General features: G+C 38.4%; 2 protein-coding genes across 2 annotated transcripts; both read right to left on the bottom strand.

Moving 5' to 3' along the window:
* Window positions 1-4,421: 4,421 nt before the first annotated feature.
* On the bottom strand, window positions 4,422-6,348 carry LOC128857637 (glucose dehydrogenase [FAD, quinone]-like). Its single transcript, XM_054093384.1, has 2 exons — window positions 6,055-6,348; window positions 4,422-5,981 (listed from the first exon to the last, which is right to left on the bottom strand). Exons 1-2 carry the CDS (start codon window positions 6,346-6,348, stop codon window positions 4,422-4,424), a joined length of 1,854 nt encoding a protein of 617 aa, XP_053949359.1.
* Window positions 6,349-14,345: 7,997 nt separating this feature from the next.
* Window positions 14,346-17,913, bottom strand: LOC128856679 (glucose dehydrogenase [FAD, quinone]-like). The gene is made up of 3 exons (XM_054091994.1): window positions 17,823-17,913; window positions 16,438-16,747; window positions 14,346-16,375 (listed from the first exon to the last, which is right to left on the bottom strand). Exons 2-3 carry the CDS (start codon window positions 16,729-16,731, stop codon window positions 14,786-14,788), a joined length of 1,884 nt encoding a protein of 627 aa, XP_053947969.1. The 5' UTR covers window positions 16,732-16,747; window positions 17,823-17,913; the 3' UTR covers window positions 14,346-14,785.
* Window positions 17,914-22,314: the final 4,401 nt, after the last annotated feature.

Genomic DNA, 22,314 nt, shown 5'->3' with positions numbered 1-22,314 from the left:
AGTACTAGAACGGGTTACTTGAAACGAATGAAGGCAGTACTACTCAGGAATGCCGGATTTCTTTTTTCATGCGAAAGTGCAATTGACTTATCGAAAGTATCATCAATAAAACGAATTTAAATAGCAATTTTTCTCTCACACTTCTACAGTAGAATTTAATCTTTTTTTTTGGTGTTTATTGAATCATTAAAAATTTACATTTACATTTTATGCTATTACACCCAGTTAACAAAACTAACAAGTAATTTTTTTTTTTTTAAATATGGACCTTTATAAAAATGGGTTAACTACAAGGTCTAGTGGTTTGTTTCTTTTCAATCTTCTTGTGTAAATTTGCTTCGTTGCAAAGAGTGGAAGCTTCAACGTTGGCTGAATTATTTTAGCCTGTTTAGCGGCGAAAGAGTTTATTGTGTCGTTGACTGTTTCACCTGCAGATCTCTGTGTATGTCGGTGTTCCGAGCAAACCAAGGTGCTTTTACGATATTTCGGAGCACCTTATTTTGGAAGCGTTGTATCATCTCAACATTATTTTTCGCTGGCCACAGGTCCATACTGATTTAAGGATCTGATTGTAAATTAAGAGTCTGTTTTCAACACTCAGGTTTGAGTTTCTGCTGATAAGCCAATTAGGTTTATTATATTCGATATTCAGATTTGTTGCTTTAAAATGTTCCTTCCATTTTAACTTGGCGCTTAGCTTCACGCCCAAGTATTTTGCGCTGCAAACGTGGGGAACGTTTACTAAAAATATATAGACAGGCTGATGATGTTGTTGTTGTTGTTGAGGTGGTTGAACATTTCCACTGAAATACTCCTAATTACTGACCACCACCGTTTTACTACCACTATCTCGTGTGATGATGTGTGTTTTTTGTTTTTTTTTGTTGTGTCCAAATCAGATCCATCTAGTGAGGTCCAAGTATAACAGCAAATCCTTTATCTCGATGTCTGGAGTCGTGCCCTGGCTAGTCCCGGACATTCACATAAATAGTGGAAAAGACTTTCCTTCGCCTCTTCCGCTTGACAGCTTCTGCAGATAGGATTGAAGGGTAGATTGAGTCTAGCTGCATGATCCTCTACTTTCCAATGACCTGTAAGGGTTGCAGGTTGAATTCTGCTGACATCAGAATTCGTTTTAGAGGTATGGTTCCTTCGGCAAAGTTTGTTATTTTGGTCCCTAGAATATTTTTCTCATAGAGCAATGGGCGATTTTTTTGCCTTCCCACAAAAGACACTAAAAGTTCGACCCAAATTAGGGGACATCAGAATTCATTTTAGAGGTATGGTTCCTTCGGCAAAGTTTCTTATTTTGATCCCTAGAATATGATTTTTACAGAGCAATGGGCGATTTTTTTGCCTCCCCACAAATCGACCCGGCCATTTTATAGCAGACCGAAATATGTAAAAAATGTAAAGGGCATGCATTTCGAAATTTCGTTATTGTTTGGAGACCTTTCGATTACTAACTTTCGATTACTAGAATAGAGCGCATTCAGAAAATGTTTCTTAGACAGGTATTACGTTCCCTAATGCTAATTAATCTAGAAACTCTAGTAACGAGAAGGACAGTCACTTTCGGTTACTCTCAGTGTTGTTAATGGCAACGTCGACTGTCCAGATCAGCTTGAGCGCATAAGCTTTAATGTTCCACAAAGAAGTTTTTGTAATGTTTACGCTTTTCGTTTGGAAAACTTCAAGACGAAATTTGCGAGTAATGTACCCATTGCTCGCGCACTTAGAAACTATCACTCATTATCTAATACGAGTTTGCTTGATTTCATTTTAGGTAAGGTTAGGTTAGGTTGTGGTGGAAGTCGGCCCGTATGACCAACTAACTTAGACCTCACAAGTCCGTTGTGATACCACTGTGCGACACGGGAACCTTGTTTATTTACTTTCGTGAAACCATTTTGAGGCTCTTATGAAGCGCAGGATTGGTCTAATCCCCGCGCCAGATAGTTCTGTAAGAGAATTGAAAAAGTGTTTACCTAGACAACCTGCTCTGATTTTAGCTAAGGCTGGACAATTGCAAAGGAAGTGCTCTACTGTTTCTTCCTCCTCCTCATCTCTGCAGCTTCTACAATATGCGACCCTCGAAATATCTTCTCTTGAGAGGCTAAGCAATTCCTTTGTTCTTTTCTTGTTTATTTGCGGCCATAGTAGCCTGGCTGTTACGCATGTATCTTCTTCTTCCTATGACCTATTGGCCTCTTGGATAATGTTGTTTTTTACTATTAATTTACTCCTTGCCAAAGGTACTCCAATGGTACTTTTATCGCTGAGCAGTTGAAGAGCAGTACCTTTTCTGGCTAGCTCATAAGCTTTACAGTTTCCCTCAATATCTCTGTGACCCGGAACCCAAATAAGGCTGACCTTGAATACGACGCTAATATCATTTAGGGCTGCTCGGCATTCCTGTGCAACCTTTGATCTTAGTATAGTCGCATTCATTGATTTAATAGTCGCTTGGCTATCCGAGAATATGTTTATAGTCGTTTTTGTTACGGCATGCAAATTTAGGTATGTAGCCACTTCTTTCCTAGCTAGAACCTCTGCCTGATACACGCTGCAGTAGTCTGGTAGTCGAACGGATAGTTCCATGATTTCATTTTACTTAAATCTAATTTTGTACGAAATTTAAATTTAGTTACTTAATATTGATATAAATTCAATATTAAGTAACTAAATTTGCTAATTACTAATATTTCAGAAAAAAATTGCTTTGAGCTTATAATTATTCGTATCTTCAATGAATTCGGTACAATTTGTGGTACATAAAAGAACAATGAGTTGCGGTAGTGATACTAAATCCATGAAAAAACTTAATACAATTCATTTATTCTAAGTCTATGTTTTCTTTTAGAATTTCGTACAGACTATGTAACAATTAGCTAAGTTAAGATTAATACAAACACACATACACACATAAATATATAACACATTTTTGATTTCAATGCGGCTCGCAAACACGCCAACATAATAGGTCTATTTATAAGTTCGTGCGGTTTTACAACAGATGGCGTAACTTGATTATTATTCCATCGATCCACATTTCCAAACATTCATTGGAGAGCTACTGTCGTAAGGCACAAACGTCAGTATAAGTTTTTTATTTGAAGCGTAAACAACAATATTTTTACCACACTTGAAAATGTCGAATTTCGTGCCAAATAATGTGTTTTTGCGGGGAATTCTTCTTCATTATTTTAATATGAAGAAAAAAGCAGCCGAAAGTCATCGTATCTTGGTGGAAGTTTATGGTGAGCATGCTCTATCTGAGCGAACGTGCCAGAAGTGGTTTGCACGCTTTAAAAGTGGTGATTTTGGCTTGGAAGACGAAGAACGCGAGGGTGCGCCGCCAAAGTTCATGGATACCGAATTGGAGGAATTGCTCGATCAAGATCCGGCTCAAACGCAAGAAGAGGTTGCAAAAACTTTGGGAGTTGATCAATCAACCATTTCCAAACGTTTAAAAGCCATGGGAATGATCCGAAAGGTAGGCCATTGGGTGCCGTATGAATTGAAGCCAAGAGACGTTGAACGCCGTTTTATGGCATGCGAACAACTGCTTCAACGGCACAAAAGAAAGGGTTTTTTGCATCGAATTGTGACTGGCGATGAAAAGTGGGTCCATTACGACAATCCAAAACGTCGGGCAACGTATGGATACCCTGGCCATGCTTCAACATCGACGTCGGCGCAGAATATTCATGGCCTGAAGGTTATGCTGTGTATCTGGTGGGACCAGCTGGGTGTTGTGTATTATGAGCTACTGAAACCGAATGAAACGATTACGGGGAATGTCTACCGACGACAATTGATGCGTTTGAGCCGAGCACTGCGAGAAAAACGGCCGCAATACGCCGATAGACACGACAAAGTTATTTTGCAACATGACAATGCTCGGCCACATGTTGCACAAGTGGTCAAAACATACTTAGAAACGCTCAAATGGGATGTCCTACCCCACCCGCCGTATAGTCCAGACCTTGCGCCATCCGATTACTATCTCTTCCGATCGATGCAACATGGCCTGGCTGACCAGCACTTCCGTAATTACGATGAAGTCAAAAAATGGATCGATTCGTGGATTGCGGCAAAACCGACCGAATTTTTCACAAAGGGAATCCGTGAATTGCCAGAAAGATGGGAAAAAGTAGTAGTAAGCGATGGACAATATTTTGAATATTAAATTTGTAACCATTTTACGTCAATAAAGTTTCAAATTTCGAAAAAAAACCGCACGAACTTATTCATAGTCCTATTAGTATTTCACCTAATAAAATAAAATTCAAACCTAAAACACCAGTAATCAGTTTCTGCCGAGCCTCATTTATTTGTCTTGCTAAATTCTATAGAAAACTTGTCATGGTGTCATGCGAATTTCAATGGAACGTTAAGGCCATTTGTGTATTTCTTCTTTATAATCTTTCCCCTTGCCAATCTTCTCGTATAAAATCGACTGCTTTTTCCGCAATCATAATTGTCGCCGCATTAGTATTGGCGCTGGGCACCTTTGGCATGATGCTAGCATCGGCAACACGCAAGTTTTCAACACCACGCAGACGCAAACGTGGATTCACACAACTCGTCTGATCCGTCTCGGGCGCCATTTTCACAGTGCCCGATTGATGATAGATGGTGCATGAGAAGTACTTAATGTAGCAACGCCAATAGTCGTCGCTCTGTAGCGCATAGACACTGCACTCAGCAATAAGGGGTAGTATTATGGATGCCTTCATTGCTTTATAGGCTGCAGTGTTTAGTAGTTGCTCTTGGAAGCGAATAGCGCGCAATAGCGTCGCCTCATCTTCGGGATCGTTAAAGTAGTTCGAAGTCAATTTAGGTGGATCTCTGTAATCAGCGCTTCGCAGGCGTATATTTCCCGTGGACTTTGGGTTAGTAACCACACTGGATACACCCAAAATGTCCGCAGTTTCCAGCACTTTGTGTATCTGAGCTTTTAAGTCTTGGTTAAAATTAATACCAGTAAGGTAGGTTTCCAGCCCATCAAAATCACCTCGTCGCAAAATAAAATTATGAAATTGAACATCCGGGTAGGGCCCATTCTTGAGAGTATTAATGAATCCAGTTAAGGAAGCCGTGCCGTGAGATGCTAACGGTCCACTTTGGTGCATGAGATAATTGTAGATGCTATCTAGATTGTCGAGTGCCGTTAGTGGTCGTGCGAAATGCTCGTTCAATTTCAAGAATATTACAACGTGTATGTGATCATTCAGATTATCACCAATGGGCAAGTTGTGAATGAGAGGAATTCTTAATTCCTGTAAATGCTCCGCTGGACCCACACCAGACAACATTAACAGCTTTGGTGATTCAATTGCGCCAGCCGACAGCACGAGTTCCTTGTCAATGTTCACTTTCATTTCGTATTTGTCTTGCAACACAAAATTCACGGAAATTACATAGTTGCCGCTCTTGTCGAAATTTAATTTCTTCACAACGGCATTTTTGAGTACATGCAGGTTAGGCCGTTGCGAAACTCTCGCCAGGTGTCCCTTGCCAGGGCTCATGCGTCGTCCATTTTGGAATGTACCTGGCAAATTGGAATATCCCGTCTCGCTGCCTTCGGTGAACTCACGTACATGGGGTATACCTAATTCTGCAGTGCCTCCATAAATCATATTTTCTACATCGAAGTCGTTGACTGGAAATGCACTAGTTGTAACATATCCTTGTGGGTGCGTGATATTACCAACTGGTCGTATGGAGCGTTCGAAATACGGTAACACATCGTCCCAACCCCAACCTGTGTTACCAGCCTGTGCCCAATCATCGTAATCACCTCGATGGCCACGCACATAAAGCATACCGTTCATACCACCCGAGCCACCTATCATTTTACCACGCGGCCAATAGCAACGTCTATCAAGCAAGCCCCAACAAGACTTTTCGCTGTATTCAGTAAAATAATTCCAGTCGACGTTTGTGTGTTGCATAGCGAATAAAGTGCTGGGCATCTAAGAGAGTTTGGAAGAGTAAGAATACTTTTTAGCTACTGCTTTGGTGACTACATACATACACACAACATACCTCGGACTCTTGTGGAGGATCTCCGCCTGCTTCCAGCACCAACACTTTCCAATTCGGATTCTCACTTAATCGACTGGCTATGACAGAACCCGCAGAGCCGGCGCCTATGACTACGAAATCGTATGTATCTTCTCCTTTTCTTAGTAGTTGATTAGCGTAATCTGGTGGCCACAAGTCAGGTGGGGAGATGGCGCATTGTGCGGCGAGCAACGCTTGTATTAGCGTGCTGACCATTGTGTTGACCGGGCCAATGCTCTGAGCTGCACATTGAGCGCTCAGCAGTGGTGACGACATTACGTAATGATTGCTATTAATTTTATGATTAATCAAATCTTTTGTTTGATAACAAAGTGGGCCGAGTTAAGCTTTTAAACTACTTAAAATAAAATTATTTTTTATAGTCCCTTTAACCAGTTTTACTTTTTAGCATCAAGTTCAAATCTTAGAAGATAGCGTGCTTGTTGGAGGTCACTGAAATACTGGCAGAACGCATTGCAAAGGCTTCCCTTTTTATAACAGCTGAACACGTCAATGTTTATTTATAAAAAAGACTAATTTTTCATGGCATTGCGCTAATTTATTTTGTGTCAATGTCCGTTTAGCATGAAAAGCAAAGGTCACTTATATTTTTGACATTATTTTTGATTGCTTCTTTCAACGCATCGTTTGGTACTTACCCTGCACTGGAATTCGCGGCAAGCATACGCATTTATATTTGTTAACTCGTTAGCTAAATTAGTCATTTGCAGTTAGTTCTAACTGTCAATATGAGCATCCGCAGAAAACACCGTTTCTTAGAAAATTACTTCAAAATACATTAATGTTATGAATTACAAATGCCTTAATTATAAAGGCTTAATATAATATATTTGTGTTTCCATAAGGGAATCTAAAAAGCGTGTCCGCCCAAAGCAAAAGTCAAAATGTCTTTGACCCATATCTACATGGCTTTGAGCTGTTCCATGAACTCACACGATTTCTGCAAGATAGAGCTACTTTCCTTATCGATAAAAAATTCAATATTCGGTGATTATTTATCTTCGGCTTCGGGTTGCGACCGAACATTAAGGCCAACGGTTTGTTTGTGTCTAATCGAACGCGAAATAACAGTCTCAACATTATGCACTCTTGCGTTATAGTCTAAGAGCTCATGACCAAAAAACCCAACATATTTTATACTTCTTGAAATTTTGTGTGAGATTAGTTTTTTAATACTAGAATCGATATCCGGCGGGCTGGCTGCTCAATACCGGTCTTAATTATGCGTTTTTATTTTTTAAAATTGTTAATAAAAAACATTTACTCAACATATTTTATACCACTTGAAATTTTAACAGAATTTCATTTACGGTCTGTATAAAATGAAACGATGGTTGCCAGCCCATTCTCATGGTCCCAAAGTACTGCCAGCCCATGTTGAAAGTGCGTTGATGGAAGCACAAGTCAACATATTTTATACCGGCTGTCTTTTTTACACGACATTGGCAATACAATAAATTGACGAAATGTGTAGAGCCAGCCCATTCTGATGGTCCCATCACATGGAAAATTTGGAAAATTTCATTCCTGTTAGTGCGAGCGAGACCGACTTACGTGAATGTGGGTGCGCGAGAGAGAGCGTATATTGTTCATATTCTGTCTCTCCGTACAGTCTTGCAAAAATGGGAAGGATGAAAGGTTTGTTCATCAAAAAATTAGAAAATGGGATTTTTTTTTTTCTTTTTCTTTTATTTAATTTATTAGAATAGAAAAATAAAAAACAAAATTAAATTTTTAATTTTCTATGTCAGAAATAGATTCCGAGTCTGAACTGAAATAGTCATTTTCTATTTCTTCAGCTTCAGTCGAAGTATTAGGACCGGACACTTTATACTTTTCAAATACAATACATACTAACGAAAATAAGAAGCATTTTCTTTGTATCCAACCAGCCGAATTATGCACGTTGGCTTGTCCTGATGGAACCTTTCGCCATGTTCATCGCTACAAGCTCCTAAATCACCAGGGAAACAATCTAAATGATTGTGAAGGAAATGGATCTTTAGCGACATTAATATGCCCATTTCGCGATGCCGAAATCATTTCTGCAACAATATTTTTATAATTGTCAGCTCGTTTGTTGCCAAGAAACTGCTCAATAACGGCAACTGTGCTTTCCATGCACGTAAGGAACATAAACAGTCTTGAATATTTTCTGAAACGAATTAACCACTGTTTTCGTAATATTTTTAAAATTTTTACTTGGTGCGAATAAGCCACAAACGTAACAAAAGTTATTTCGAGTCGGGCACTGCATTTTTCGTAAGATGAAATATACAGAAAGACGTTTTCGCGCAACAGAACTTAAAACAATTGTCAAAGTGTACCTCTCCTAGTAGCGCAACTGTCAGATGATCGGAACTTCCGGAACTGTAACAAACACACAAGCGGCACAGGGTGTGTTGTATGAAACAATAAATTAAAGGTTATAAGTTGTTTAAAAATTTGGAATCCCTTCAAGTTATGCCGAAAATTTAGAAAAAAATTAATTTTTTTTTTTTAATTTTACATAATAAAAGCATTTCCACGAGTCGGCCTACAGAAATTCAGCGCGATTGGATCACGGAAAAAGTGTTAAAAAATGAGCCAAAGTTTTTTACACAGGCGAACTACGAGCTCTATATTTTATACATAAAAAAAAAATTGTGACGTGTACATGAAAATCGCCGATACACGTGTATTTATTTTTTCTCCCCTTTCTGAAAAAGTATATTTGGTTCATAGGACAGAAAAAAAGTTCGTTTTTGTAACGCAGTGTAATATATAACACTTGGTATCGCTATGGATCAATTTCTGATCTATGTTAGAGCTAGAGGATCAGCCAAGTCTTACCTAACCTATGCTTTACATATACCTATGCTACACAAATACAAAAAAGTGACACAATTCCATTCTGCAGTGATGCTTTAGAGTCATAAGCGCTATTTGGAAGTTTCGCAAGAGGAAAAATTCAACTATGATTTACAATGCTTGTCAGAAAGAGCTTCCTGTGGGAAGTGAAAACCTCCCAAGAACGAAGCAAACAACCACAAGCTTGCAGAAACAATTGCAGGTACATTCTGGACAATTCTAAAAGTATTTAGTAGCTGCAGAAAAAAGTGCTCTAGATAAAGAAGCTAAGAATACCATACATCTCCGGAACCATGTATCCCTAACAGATAATCACACTATATCTAAAAAAAATAGATAAAGATATAATAGATTTCATAGCAGTAGTTTTATTGTCCTACAATGTGCATTTCTCAAATTCTGGTAAGCCTTTAATTCGCTTCAATTCAGAATTTCGTTGATCCCGGTTACTTAAGACATAATTAAAGAGAAAATGGTAAAATTTTTGGAAGCTACTAAATGGATCGGCATCATCGCTGATATTTGGAACAATGTAAGCGTCACAACCCTTAGACCAACTTCGACTGTAGAGATCAGAGACATAGATGATGTTACAGAGAGAAGGAAATCGATGAAGCTCTCAGGTAAATGCTAGCTGGCACTAATATCGTTTTTTAAGATCACAAATCCTAATCAACGAGAACAAGTACTGGCTTATGTTACTCTCGCTACTTAAGGCGCGGAACGACAATGTAGATGAATTCAGCCAGAAATTGGAAAGCATAGCAGACAAAGCACTTATATATATATATGTAATTGGCGCGAACACCTTTTTTGGGTATTTGGCCGAACTCCTCCTCCTATTTGTGGTGTGCGTCTTGATGTTGTTCCACAAATGGAGGGACCTACAGTTTCAAGCCGACTCCGAACGGCAGATATTTTTATGAGGAGCTTTTTCATGGCAGAAATACACTTGGGAGTTTGCCATTGCCTGCCGAGGGGCGACCGCTATTAGAAAAATGTTTTTCTCCATTTTAGTGTTTCACTGAGATTCGAGCCTACGTTCTGAATTCCGAATGACTACGGCGGCCGCTAAGCACTTACTTTAGAGAGAGGCCTAATCATAGCGAGAGACTTCAACTCAGAAGCGGTCGAATGGGGCTCGACGATAACGAACTCAAGAGGTAGACGAGTACTGGACATGGCAGAGTCATCTCCGTACCGAAAGCCAGGTTGCAAATGCACCACACCTAACATAACCCTATCATCGGAATGCATAGTCACCTTTACTAAAGAAGGGAGAGTCCTGAATGATTACAATTGGAGTGTCCATCAATATGTGATGCATTGAAATGGAAACCCAACGAAATCTAAATAAAAGTGCACGCAAATGGAACATAAACAAGTTAAACCCAGCAACGCTCCTTGCAACTATTGACGAAAATAAAATGACGATCTGTACGAAAAGTATAGCAAAAACACGCATCTAGACCTAAAATAGCAAAGAACAAAAAAAAAAGAAAAGAAATGCTGTATACTGGTGGGCGCACAAGATCGCAGAACTTAGAGAGATGTGCAGCCACAAGCGTAGGAAGTATACTAGAGCCAAAATATTGTGTCCACCGATAACGGAGTCCGAAGAATACAAACAGAGTAGAAAATAATTAGGCAAGCTATAAGCGAAAACAAAAAAGATAAATGGGAATCACAAAGAAACCATCTAAATGGTAACCCCATGTGGGTTGGGTTATGAAAAAGCTAGGAGTCAAGTCCCCTTCCAATTTTTTTTTTTTTTTTAAGATTGTTTTTATTTAAGATTGCGATTTTACTTTAGCTAACTCAGTTGGAGGGGCCAGCTGAACAACGGCTTTTGGCATATAATAAGCTTTTTAATTTTGAGTACTGATTTTATGAATGTCATTCAAGCTTACTAACGTTAAGACTCAACTTTTTTGTTGTGCTTCTTTACAACTTAGTTTACAAGGATTTTTCTTTTAAAAAATACTTATAAAAAAATGTATTATATTATAAAATAAAAAATCAAAGACCTGTATTTTATTTTTGAAACGTGATATTTAATTTGAATGTTCGGCTTCGGTTTCAGTCTTGAGCCGAATATTTTACGATACCAAGTATTCGTTTGGACACTAATATATGATTTACTTAACGTCTCGATACTAAATTTTTGACGACTTTAAATTGTGCACTGCCAATCGAGAAAGCGAATTGAATGAAGTTGGCAATTCATGTCATGAAATATTTTCAGTCTTATATTGCCAACATCTGTGAAGCAATGGGCTGTAATTTTGCATGTTTGACAGCCAATAGTTATTTTTTGTGACTTTCACCTTGGCAGCATATTTGATAATTTTATTTTTCCATACCAATCAGTGCTTTCAAAGAATCAGGAGCACTGATTGGTATGGAAAACTAAGATACTAAGGCTCAACGTACTAGCTTTCTTAATGCCATTTTCAAAATGGTGATAACAGCTCTTCACAGAATCGCCGCTAAGCCAAAATAAGCACAGTCTTAGCACGCTGATTTCAGTTCTAACACTTCAGTTATAGCACTGTCTAACAGCCAGACACGTTCACAGGATGGGCGAGCCGAACTTCTGCAGAAGCTGTCTAGGTGAGAAAGAGCCGATCTCTCACCTCCTGTGCTATTGTCCTGTCCTATCCAGCCGTAGACTTACACGTTTAGGTAGAAAATTCTTTAATGAACTGTATGATCTCAAAACTGTGGAAGTCAGGAATCTTCTAAAATTTCTTTTAAAATACACAGTGATTTTAAAAGAGATAAGGACAAGTTCCCCACGCGACGTCGTAATGGGCTATGAGCCTGAGTGTGTCCCACAATGGACAATCGCTTCAATCGAACCCTGCTCCAGCGCTATGAAAAATCATCACTATTTTGTGGCGAAACTAAATTCTAAATTGGAGGACGCGGAGTTCTCGAATACTGCCTGCATTACGAACTAGAGCACAAGGTCGTTATGACAATTCAAGTATTTTCCTTTGTTATTTAATATTCTGAAACAGTTTGCTACCGTTTAGATTTGTGCCAAATACCAAACCTTCTTTCATGATGCTGAATTGGTTAATTATTGGCCGTTAAAATGGCTGTTCGGTGTGAAGTCGCCGCCTGAGCGATTAGCAAAACCTTTAGCTAAGCTTCATTGAGTCATCCCGGAGTTATGGTATATAAGGTCCAAGCAAAAATCTCGTAGAAATCGGTAAATCCACTGCCACAGAAAGTAAAAAGTCGATGTGTGAAATGAAATTTCTATTAAATATTTTATTTGATATTTTTAGAATACCTCATCTTCTCTATATTTTACAATTAATTTTCCATTACAGTAGACGCTCACAAATTAGAACTCTTAGTAATTAGAATTTCCGGAAATTATAATCAACTTTTTGAATACATTACACGCTCTGAAATTAGAATCGAAAATCGAAAATTCTAATTTCAGAGCGTATTTTGTTTTTTGTTGCAAAATAGTTATAAAAAGGGGAATCCCCAATTTATTCATGTTACGCTCGGTAGTCGTTGGATTTTCGTCGCTATCTGTACAGTTTTTGTTAATTTTTGTTTGAAATACGATTCGCGTGCACGTGTTTCGGCATTGTTTGCTTAAAAGTAAAAGTCGTTCGTTGAAATGCCAAATAAACGTAAGAAAAATACTTTGTCTTTGGAAACCAAAGTGCAGATCTGGGAAAAGCTTGACCAAGGTATTCAAGGGAAGCGGTTAGCCCTAGAATTTGATGTGGCGCCATCTGCAATCACCTATATCAAATCTATGAAATCATCAATTTTAAGCGCTGTTTCTAATACCTATCATAAGGCTAACAAAAAATCATTGCATATCGCTGAATATCCAAAAATGGAAGGAAGTCTTTATGAGTGGTTTTTAAATCAACGCGAAAAAAGTGTACATTAACTGGGCCAATACTAAAGGAGAAAGCCAAACAAATATTCAAAGTGGAATATCCCGATAAAGATGAAAGTACATTTAGCGCAAGTGATGGATGGTTTAGCAAATTTAAAAAACGACACGGAATACGTTTTTTAAAAATTTGTGGCGAGATTCTCTCTAGTGATGCTGCTTCAGTCACCCTGTTTATTCACAGATTTCGTGCAAAAGTCGATGAGATGGGGTTAATGAAGTCACAAATATATAATGTAGATGAAACCGGATTATTTTACCGTTGTTTACCTGGCAAAACATACGTCTCTCTTTTCGAGAAAACCGCCCCCGGGTATAAAATCCAGAAGGAACGAATTTCAGTGTTACTTGGTGTAAATGCTGATGGATCACATAAATTAATGAAAAGCAAAAAAACCAAGAAGTTTCCAAGGATTCAATAATCCACTCCATTACAACTTTTCAAAAAATGCTTGGATGACATCTCGGATTTTTCATGATTGGTTTCACAACATATTTATTCATGAGGTAAGAAAAAACTTTGTTTTTAGGTTCAGTAATTCCAAAATATTTTCAATTCACAGGTGATTCGTTTCTCTCAGGAAAATAATTTGCCTCCGAAGGCAATTTTGCTAATTGACAACTGCTCTGCTCATGCACCAATTGAGAAACTTCAAATCGACGATGGAAATATAATTGCATTTTTCTTTCCACCAAATGTAACAGCAACTTTACAACCAATGGATCAGAATCCTATTAAGTTAACCAAGCTAAACTACAGAAGTATGCTTCTTTCTCAATTAATTGCTGAAGGAGGTGACCTCAAGGTTCGCTTGAAATCCTTTTCAATTCGAAATGCAATCATGCTATTAAAGCAAGCTTGGTATGATGTTCCAGAAAGAGTAATAAAAAAGTCCTGGTCAAAGTTGAACAACTGGGACTCTGATCAGTATGAAAGTGATGACGATGATGTGCCACTAGCACAGCTACTGCAAAAAGATCAAGACTGCAATGGAGCTCTTCAGGCAGCTCAAGCACTTTTAACAGAAATAGAGCCAACTAATAACATTAGCATACCAGAAATTGAAATATGGAACAATGATGTGCTTGATGACGACCCTGCACATGATCTCAATAGCGATGATGAGTCTTCAGGTAGCAGAGAATTTGATGACCGGGAGGTCTTACCAGTTGTCTCTACTTCTACAGCCATTGAAAGCGTCAATAATTTAATAAAATGGTGTACTTATAGTGAATCGTTTTCCGCAAAGCACACAAGCAATCTGCTAGCTCTTCGCAATGAGATTGTTATTGCAGAAACAAATAAAAGGAAGAAGCAAACAGCAATAACAGACTGCATGCCTGCAAATTAGTTACGAAGTTTTTGATTAATTTTTGGCTGTTTTAATGTATATTTATCGATCTCTTATGTATTTTTGATTAAAAAATATATATTTACTGTAATTGGAGTTTTTGTTTTTTGGACCTTTTTTTGACTTAGCGCATATATATATATATACAATATATTGGATTGTTACCCTATGTTTTCTCGTTTTTATGAATAAAATTTAGTAAGACAAAATTTCATTGTAGTTTTTCAATGCAAATTGACTTAAATTTTAAGGTTTTATTGAAATAAAAAAACGTCCAGGAATTAGAATTTTTCAGAAATTAGAATCACCCTAAAAACAAAGTGGTTCTAATTTGTGAGTGTCTACTGTATTAATTAAATTTTTTTAATAATTATTTTGTATAATATTCACTCTATACATATTTGCAAATAAAAAGCTGAACTCTAAAAAAAAACCATAACCTAAAACTTTTTATCTGATCGCACTCCACTGTATAAATACATTTTTATCTTATACTTAAAAAGCGCTGCTCCATGTGTCATATATTTTGCACCAATAAATTTTACTAAAAAAGATCGCCTCAGAAATCCCACTCTTCCTCTTCCTCATCGTCATCATCCATTTCCAGCCAATCTTCTCGTATAAAATCCACTGCTTTTTCCGCAATCATAATTGTCGCCGCATTTGTATTAGCACTGGGCACCTGTGGCATAATGCTGGCATCGGCAACACGCACGTTACCACAACCGCTCAGCCGCAAACGTGGATTCACACAACTTGTCTCATCCGTCTCGGGTGCCATTTTCACTGTACCCGTTAGGTGATGGGAAGCTCTGGATAAATATTTGATGTAGCACTGCCAATACTCATCACTTTGCACTACATAACTGTTGCATTCGCCAATTATGGGCAATATTAGTGTGGCCTTCATTGCTTTATAGGCTGCAGTGTTAAGCAGTTGCTCCTGGAAGCGAATTGCGCGCAAGAGAGTCGCCTCATCTTCGGGATCGCTTAAGTAGTTGGGTGTTAATTTTGGAGGTTCTCTGTAATCAAGGCTTCGCAGACGTATATTTCCCGTTGATTTTGGGTTAGTAACCACATTGGATACAACCAAAAGGCCCGCAGTTTCGAGTACTTTGCGTATCTGAGCTTTTAAGTCCTGGTTGATATTAAGGCTAGTAAGGTAGGTGTCTAAGCTTGAAAAATCACCTCGTCGCAAAATTGAATGATGAAATTGAACATCCGGGTATGACCCATTCTTGAGAGTATTAATGAATCCAGTTAAGGAAGCAGTGCCTTGAGAAGCCAACGATCCGTTTTGGTGAATGAGGTAGTTGTAAGTGCTATCCAGGTTATCGGCGGTCATAACTGGCCGTGCGATATGCTCGTTGAACTTGATGAATAACATAACCTGCACATGGTCGTTCAGATTATCGCCGATAGGCAAGTTGTGAATGAGAGGAATTCTTAATTCCTGTAAATGCTCCGCTGGACCCACACCAGACAACATCAAGAGCTTTGGTGATTCAATTGCGCCAGCCGACAGCACGAGTTCCTTGTCAATGTTCACTTTCATTTCGTATTTGCCTTGCAACACAAAATTCACTGAAATTACATATTTGCCCCTCTCATCGAAGTTCAATTTCGTCACAACGGCATTTTTGATCACACGCAAGTTTGGTCGTTGAGCCACCTTAGCAAGATAACTCTTGCCAGTGCTATCGCGATGGCCATTCTGAATTGTGCCTGGTGCATTGGAAAATCCCAGTTCCCTGTCTACCGTGAACTCGCGAACACGTGGTATACCCAATTCGGTGGTGCCGCCACAGATCATATATTCTACATCCACGTCATTGACTGGAAATGCATTGAGTGTCACATATCCTTGTGGATGCGTATCATTACCAACTGGTCGCACAGAGCGTTCGAAATACGGTAACACATCGTCCCAACCCCAATCTGTATTACCCTCGTAAGCCCAGTGATCGTAGTCCCTGCGATTACCGCGCACATAGATCATAGCATTCATACCACCAGAACCACCTATCATTTTACCACCCGGCAAATAGCAGCGACGATCGACGAGCCCCAAACAGGCTTTATCGCTAGACTCAGTCAAATAATTCCAAGTGGCGTTTGTGTGTGGCAAAGCCGAGAAGAGGTTAGGTATCTGTGAAGTTTTACAAAAGCGTTTTGTGTATGTAGTTATGCAAATGTGAGACATATTTATACCTCAGATTCCTGCGGTGGATCGCCGCCGGCTTCTAGCACGAGAACTTTCCAATTTGGATTTTCGCTTAAACGGCTTGCTATTACCGAACCCGCTGACCCAGCTCCCACCACCACAAAATCATAAGTTTCTAAACCATTCTTCAGCGCTTGATCGGCGTAATCTGGTGGCCACAACTCGGGTGGGGAAATGGCGCAATGTGCGGCGATGAGTGTTTGCAGAAGCGCGTTCACCATAGTGTTGAAAGTCCCCACGCTTTGTGATGCGCATTGAGCGTTCAGCAGTGGAGACGACATTGTGTTAGAAATGATACTGAAACGATTAATTTGGTAAATTTTTTATTACTAGATGAACTTTAAAACATTTATTCATAAAAAGATGCCTTCAGTCTGTTTTTGTGTGCGAGGAAACTATCGCCCCACAAATAAGAATCTTCTTTAAGCCCACCAGAAGAAATTTCTTTGATCTCATACGCTAATGTTTGTTCGATATTGGCCTCCTTTTTTCTTCTCTACGAAGAACCCAACTCTTTCCGCCACTAAATCCTTGGCGACCATTTTCAACACATGGCTGTCAAACTCCTACTGGAAGATAAAGGCAATGAGACACCACGAAGTGCCAGAACCGCAGAAGTGTCCTCAAATTGCTAGCCGGTAGCGCTTCAGGCACAGACAAAGAAAAGCAGTATACACAGCACAGCGATGGTATGTCTCCTTATGTCGCCTTTTCAGTATCTTCACACCGTGGCATGTACCTATGCTCCCAGTACAGATTCATAACACCACTAGCGCCCCAGCAGTAACCTGTCCGAAGACCAGCACCTTCCAGGCACGTCAGAAGACATCCTTAACCTCTCGTAGCAGAAGTAGAGCTTTAGCTACTTTGTAAGATCCGCTTACTCGGGAGCAATCGCGTTATAAGCACTGTACCAGGCTAAATTACTGCTTATCTGGTATGGACCCTGACATACTTAACATTTGTGCGGCGTTTACAAGTACATCGCTTCACATGCCACTTAAACCTACTGTACTTATTCCTCTCTCTCTGTGGTAGCACTCTGCTGAAGCAGCCTGTTTCCTGGACCAACCAATGTGTGGAAACGAATAACACTTCAATATTTCAACTCAGTATCTAAAGTTCTGTCTCAGTCTCATCTCTTCATACACAATTACTTGATTGCATAGAACACCTATTACAAGATGTCATACTTCCTTCAGAACCGGGATTCTATTGTTGCAAACTTTGTTAGAACTCAAACTGTACCCTCTATTGAACTCTGATTATTCGAACTCTGCTTTGATTATCCTCATTTACAAAACCCTAGTGCACAAACGTACACACACACACTTTCACACGCTTGAATATTTAACATTAAATACTTATCCACCTGTAATTTATTTGGTTGGGGCGCTGTTGCTACCTATTCGGACGTGAGCTCAACTTATACTACCAAACTTAGTAAACGACTAGTTTTGTTCTTCCGCAGCTTAACAAAATACTGACTAAGCCAATCACAAAGGTTTATCTTTTTATACAAAACTAATGAATGATTGTTCTTGTAACCTGGTAATATTTCGATTCCCACGTTAATGTTATACATTATTGCATATTAATAGAAGATGATAGCCACTGTGAAGTGTGCTAGTGCGTGACCTAAAGCTAGTATGGTCTAGAAAACCTTCTGTTTCAGCAGTACAGTGCCGTATGCCATCGATTTAGTACAGAAAATGTCCTGTGGTAAGATTTTCTCATGAAATGAGGTTGCACTTGCGATTTAGAGCTGGTTTTTCATAAAGCTGTTTGAAGTCATTGGTCTTCACAAGTAAGTCGTGAACTATTGCTGGCCTAAAAATTCAGGTCTTGCAAAGGTCTTCATAGGGGTCTTCAAAGAAATAATTGGCACGGCTTCTTTGAAGTGCAAAACATTCACTGAGGAGGTGCTGCACCGACTCAATTTTTTCTTCATCTCCACAACTCCAGAAGAAGTCATTGTGAGGTTCACCCAGTTAAAACCAGTTAAAAAATTAATTTTGTAAAATTTTTAAATAGTACTTTGTGGAAGAAAAATGAAGGTCAATAGGATTTGTTATAGAAATCATAGCATCACTCACCAGAAAATATAATGATTTCGTAAGCATCACTGAGGAATATTAAAATTGATTTTCTCCAGTAACGGCGCGGAGTGAATCGCCCTTTTTATCAAATCGAAAACGAAAGCGAGGGAGGGAATAGCCTGTCTGCTATCTAGCAGCTTTAAGTTAATGAGCAAACACCGACCTACATATATACATAGAATAGAATTGGATCAGTGAAATGCAAATAATGTAAAAATCGCAAAGCTTAGGGAAACAAAAACTTTCTGGATACGTTTAAGCCTCTAATATCACATGCATAGAAACCACCTATTCTAGCTTAGCCCGCACAAGAGAGGTACACTGCTGGTCTTAGGTTAGACGCACGTTTAGTTGCATACAACTTTGCTTCATATTTATTTATTAAAGGACGATAGAAAAGAAGTTGATATGCAAAAACATTTCTTATTTAATGATACTTTAAATATAATATTCAAATGATTATACCTAAATATTTAACAAAATTGTGTTTTTCAAACATTTTCTTAAAGCTACTCAAAATAAGGCGAATTTTTCTTGGTCATTAGAATAGACGCACTTCGGCTTTTTAATTTTTATAAGAAAAGTATTTGAATTTTAACTTACATTACTATTTGATTTATTTGAAATAAAAAAAATAATAATTTCAGTAATGAGTACTGCCTCCTTTGTTAGTAATAACTTCATAAATCCGGTCCTTCACAGAATGATACAAGGAATCTATGTAGTTCAAGGAAATCTCGCTCCATGTACGTTTAATATCTGCAGTTAATGTTTCCTTATCTTCGTATTGCTTCCCTCCTTCGTATACCTTCCGTGTTAGCCAGCCCCAAACATTTTCAATTACGTTAAGATCTGGAGAATATGGTGGCCAGGTCATGATATTAACATTTTGACTCGAAAGAAAAGATTTTACTACTCGAGAGTTATGAATAGGAGCATTGTCTTGTTGAAAAATCCAAGGAATTGGTCCAAAGAGATCTTTTAGTTTTGGAAATACGGACTCCAACACTGTTTTGAAGCGATCGCCGTTCATCTTTTGATCGATAAAAATCAAGTCAATTGTTCCATAAAACGTGATATCACCCCACACTATTATTCCCCCTTCTCAGCTATGGTGGCGACTTAAATATAGCTCATCTTTCCGCAAATCGTCATAATAATATTGAAATCCATCAGGGCCATCTAAATTAAAACGTTTTTCAACGTAAATACAACTGAACGCCAATCATTTAGACGAGTGTCAGATTGGACAGTTCACGTCATGTATTCTTTCGCGAATTGAAGCCGGTTTTCTTTGAGTATTGCATTCAAAGGGGGCTTTTCTTGATTTTTAGACACTTCAGGTGTTCTGCATTTCTGATCGTACGCTGAACAGTTGATAGGCTTGCTTTTACTCCGGCCAATTCCTTGATCTTAGCAGCAGATTTAGTCGAATTCGAAGCAATTCTAACAATTTGGCGTAGTGCTTGTTTTGATAGTGCCTTTTTCCCCCTTTGAAGTTATTTCCATATGCCTCTGGATTCTTCAAATATCTGTCAACAGTTCTGGAGCTGCGATTTATTTGTTTGGCAATGTTCCGATTGGACAGTCCTTGCGAGTGAAGAAAGTATACTTTTTGACGTTCCAATAAGCTCATAACAGCAGCTTTTCCCATTTTTTTCTTCAAATGTAGCTCGAAAACACTTCATTTGTTTATTTTTGATATATTTTCAATACGAAAGTTTACACTTGTCCACGCAATACGAAGAAATTTAAGCTGAGTCTAATTCAATGACCAACCGAAAACACGTGTGATTGCCATAGAAATTTCTATAATCTCCAAATGTACAGTTATTTTTTCGCAAATCAACCAGCTGTCAGCATTTTTCTTTTCGAACAAGATTCGCACTTTGATAAGAAAAGCATTTCGGGCAATTAGAACAAGCATGATAATAAATAATTGATTTTGTTTAAAAAAAACGATGGTGCGTCTAACCTAAGACCAGCAGTGTATATTAGAGGCTTTAATCATAGGGGTACGAATTAATAGTACATACTTAGCGCAAGTATATGAAAACGTGGTATAAAAGCACAGAATATGACTTTCCACAGTTGTAATTTATATCTCTTCAAAAAGGCAATCTGCGTACATGGTTAGGTTAGATTGTATCGGTTGTCTACTATGGCACTCATTCAGTCCCTTCTTGTCCTGATCTCCCTAAAAAAGCAATGTGAACTTCTCAAAAATTTTAGGAGATCCTTTATTTCAACAGCACTGGAGTCTTCCAACTCATTAAAGAATTCCATAATGAAATTTGTGGTACTGAAAGTGCAAAATAGTTTATTTTCTTCGTCTGTGCGCCTAGCCTCTGTGATGAATGTGATTACTAATTTCACTTTCGCATTTATATCCACAGATTTTTCAAAAAGCTTTCGATACTGTCTCTCGCAGTAATATTATATTGCGAAATCTTAAAAATGAAGGATTTCATTTCTCAATTTTACCTTGAATTAGGTTTGAACTCTCCAAAAGAATATCATCTGTATATCATAAAAACAGGCAAAGCTAAATCGCACTTGTCTTCATCAAAGTTTTTGCTTTATGAAGATGACTTAAATTTTTTTAGTTGAACCTCTACCTTTCTGGATTTCTCAATTATTCAAACTAAAAAAAGGAGTACTGCTCCAAATCTCGATCTCTCCCTATCATGTGGAGCAGTCTGTACCATAATATAAAGGGGGTTGAAAGGAGAATTTAAATATTTGCGAACGTAATAGCATGGATAAAAATTAAACAAAAGAGTTTTAATAGACATGAGTCCACAAGCTAACGGTTTTGAAGATATGACATGTTATGTTGCAGAGGAGCGGTATTTTTGGTAATTCCCGGGTACATCAAATGAAGTAGTAGATATTTCCAATAGTAGATGATGACAAATTCTCATTTAGAATGAGTCTATGAAAGATTTCTATTGATTTTGCTAGTCTAAATAAAAAAAAGCCGTATACGTTGGAGAGCATAAAACTAAAGCTAGTCGGAAGCAGGTGAGCAGCAAATCAGCTTGGTTCTGAATCATAGATTTTCGGAGGGAAATTGCTTGAAAAATATCGCATCGAAAGTCGGTTGGACTCTAAATTGGCCACCATTAGATTTCAACACTCTGAATTATGTCATTCGGAGGAATTAGTAAAAATAATAAATACTAAGTGAGGCTTGGCCCTAAATGCTATGCTTGATTTGCTCCCCTGGATCTTAAGATACAACAGGAAGCAATAAAAGCAATGTGTAGACTCCATAAATATGGTTTCTGGTACGAAGTCGGAACTTCGGGACACAGAGAAATCTTTAAGTTGCTGTCGGAGCAGTATCCGCTGTTTTTGGCACCTAAAGACGACCTGATACCCACAGTTTCATTTGGAAGGAAATTTGATGTCAGATTTGCAATGGAGCAATCCAGAATGCATGCAGGGATATTTCCTTTACCGATGGGTCCAAGAATGAAATAGGGTCTGGAGCCGGATGGTACTTAAACGATAGTAATAAGTATCACTATGCTATGGGGGAAATGGCAACTGTTGTCCAAACAGAAGTTTTTGCCATCCTGAAAGTAGCCGAATGGATAATCGAGAGAAGATGGAGCGCGAAACAGATTGGAGTTTTCTGTAACAGTCAGGCTGCACTGAAAGCCCTGAAGAACGCAAAGCAAACTCCAAAGATGGTTCAGGAATGTAAAAAGAAGCTTAATTCTGTCGCAAGACAAAACAGGCTTGTACTTACATGGGTTC

This window comes from Anastrepha ludens, chromosome 3, assembly GCF_028408465.1.
Source record: "Anastrepha ludens isolate Willacy chromosome 3, idAnaLude1.1, whole genome shotgun sequence".
NCBI lineage: Eukaryota > Metazoa > Arthropoda > Insecta > Diptera > Tephritidae > Anastrepha > Anastrepha ludens.
The sequence above is the reverse complement of the archived record's forward strand: the minus strand, read 5'-3'. Positions and strand labels throughout refer to the sequence as shown.

Bases quoted from the DNA above. Each gene is read 5' to 3' on its own strand.
- LOC128857637 (XM_054093384.1), bottom strand. From the start codon at position 6,348: ATGTCGTCACCACTGCTGAGCGCTCAATGTGCAGCTCAGAGCATTGGC. The intron at 5,982-6,054 runs GTATGTTGTGTG...AAACTCTCTTAG, and splicing joins ATCCTCCACAAGAGTCCGAG to ATGCCCAGCACTTTATTCGC.
- LOC128856679 (XM_054091994.1), bottom strand. From the start codon at position 16,731: ATGTCGTCTCCACTGCTGAACGCTCAATGCGCATCACAAAGCGTGGGG. The intron at 16,376-16,437 runs GTATAAATATGT...AAAACTTCACAG, and splicing joins ATCCACCGCAGGAATCTGAG to ATACCTAACCTCTTCTCGGC.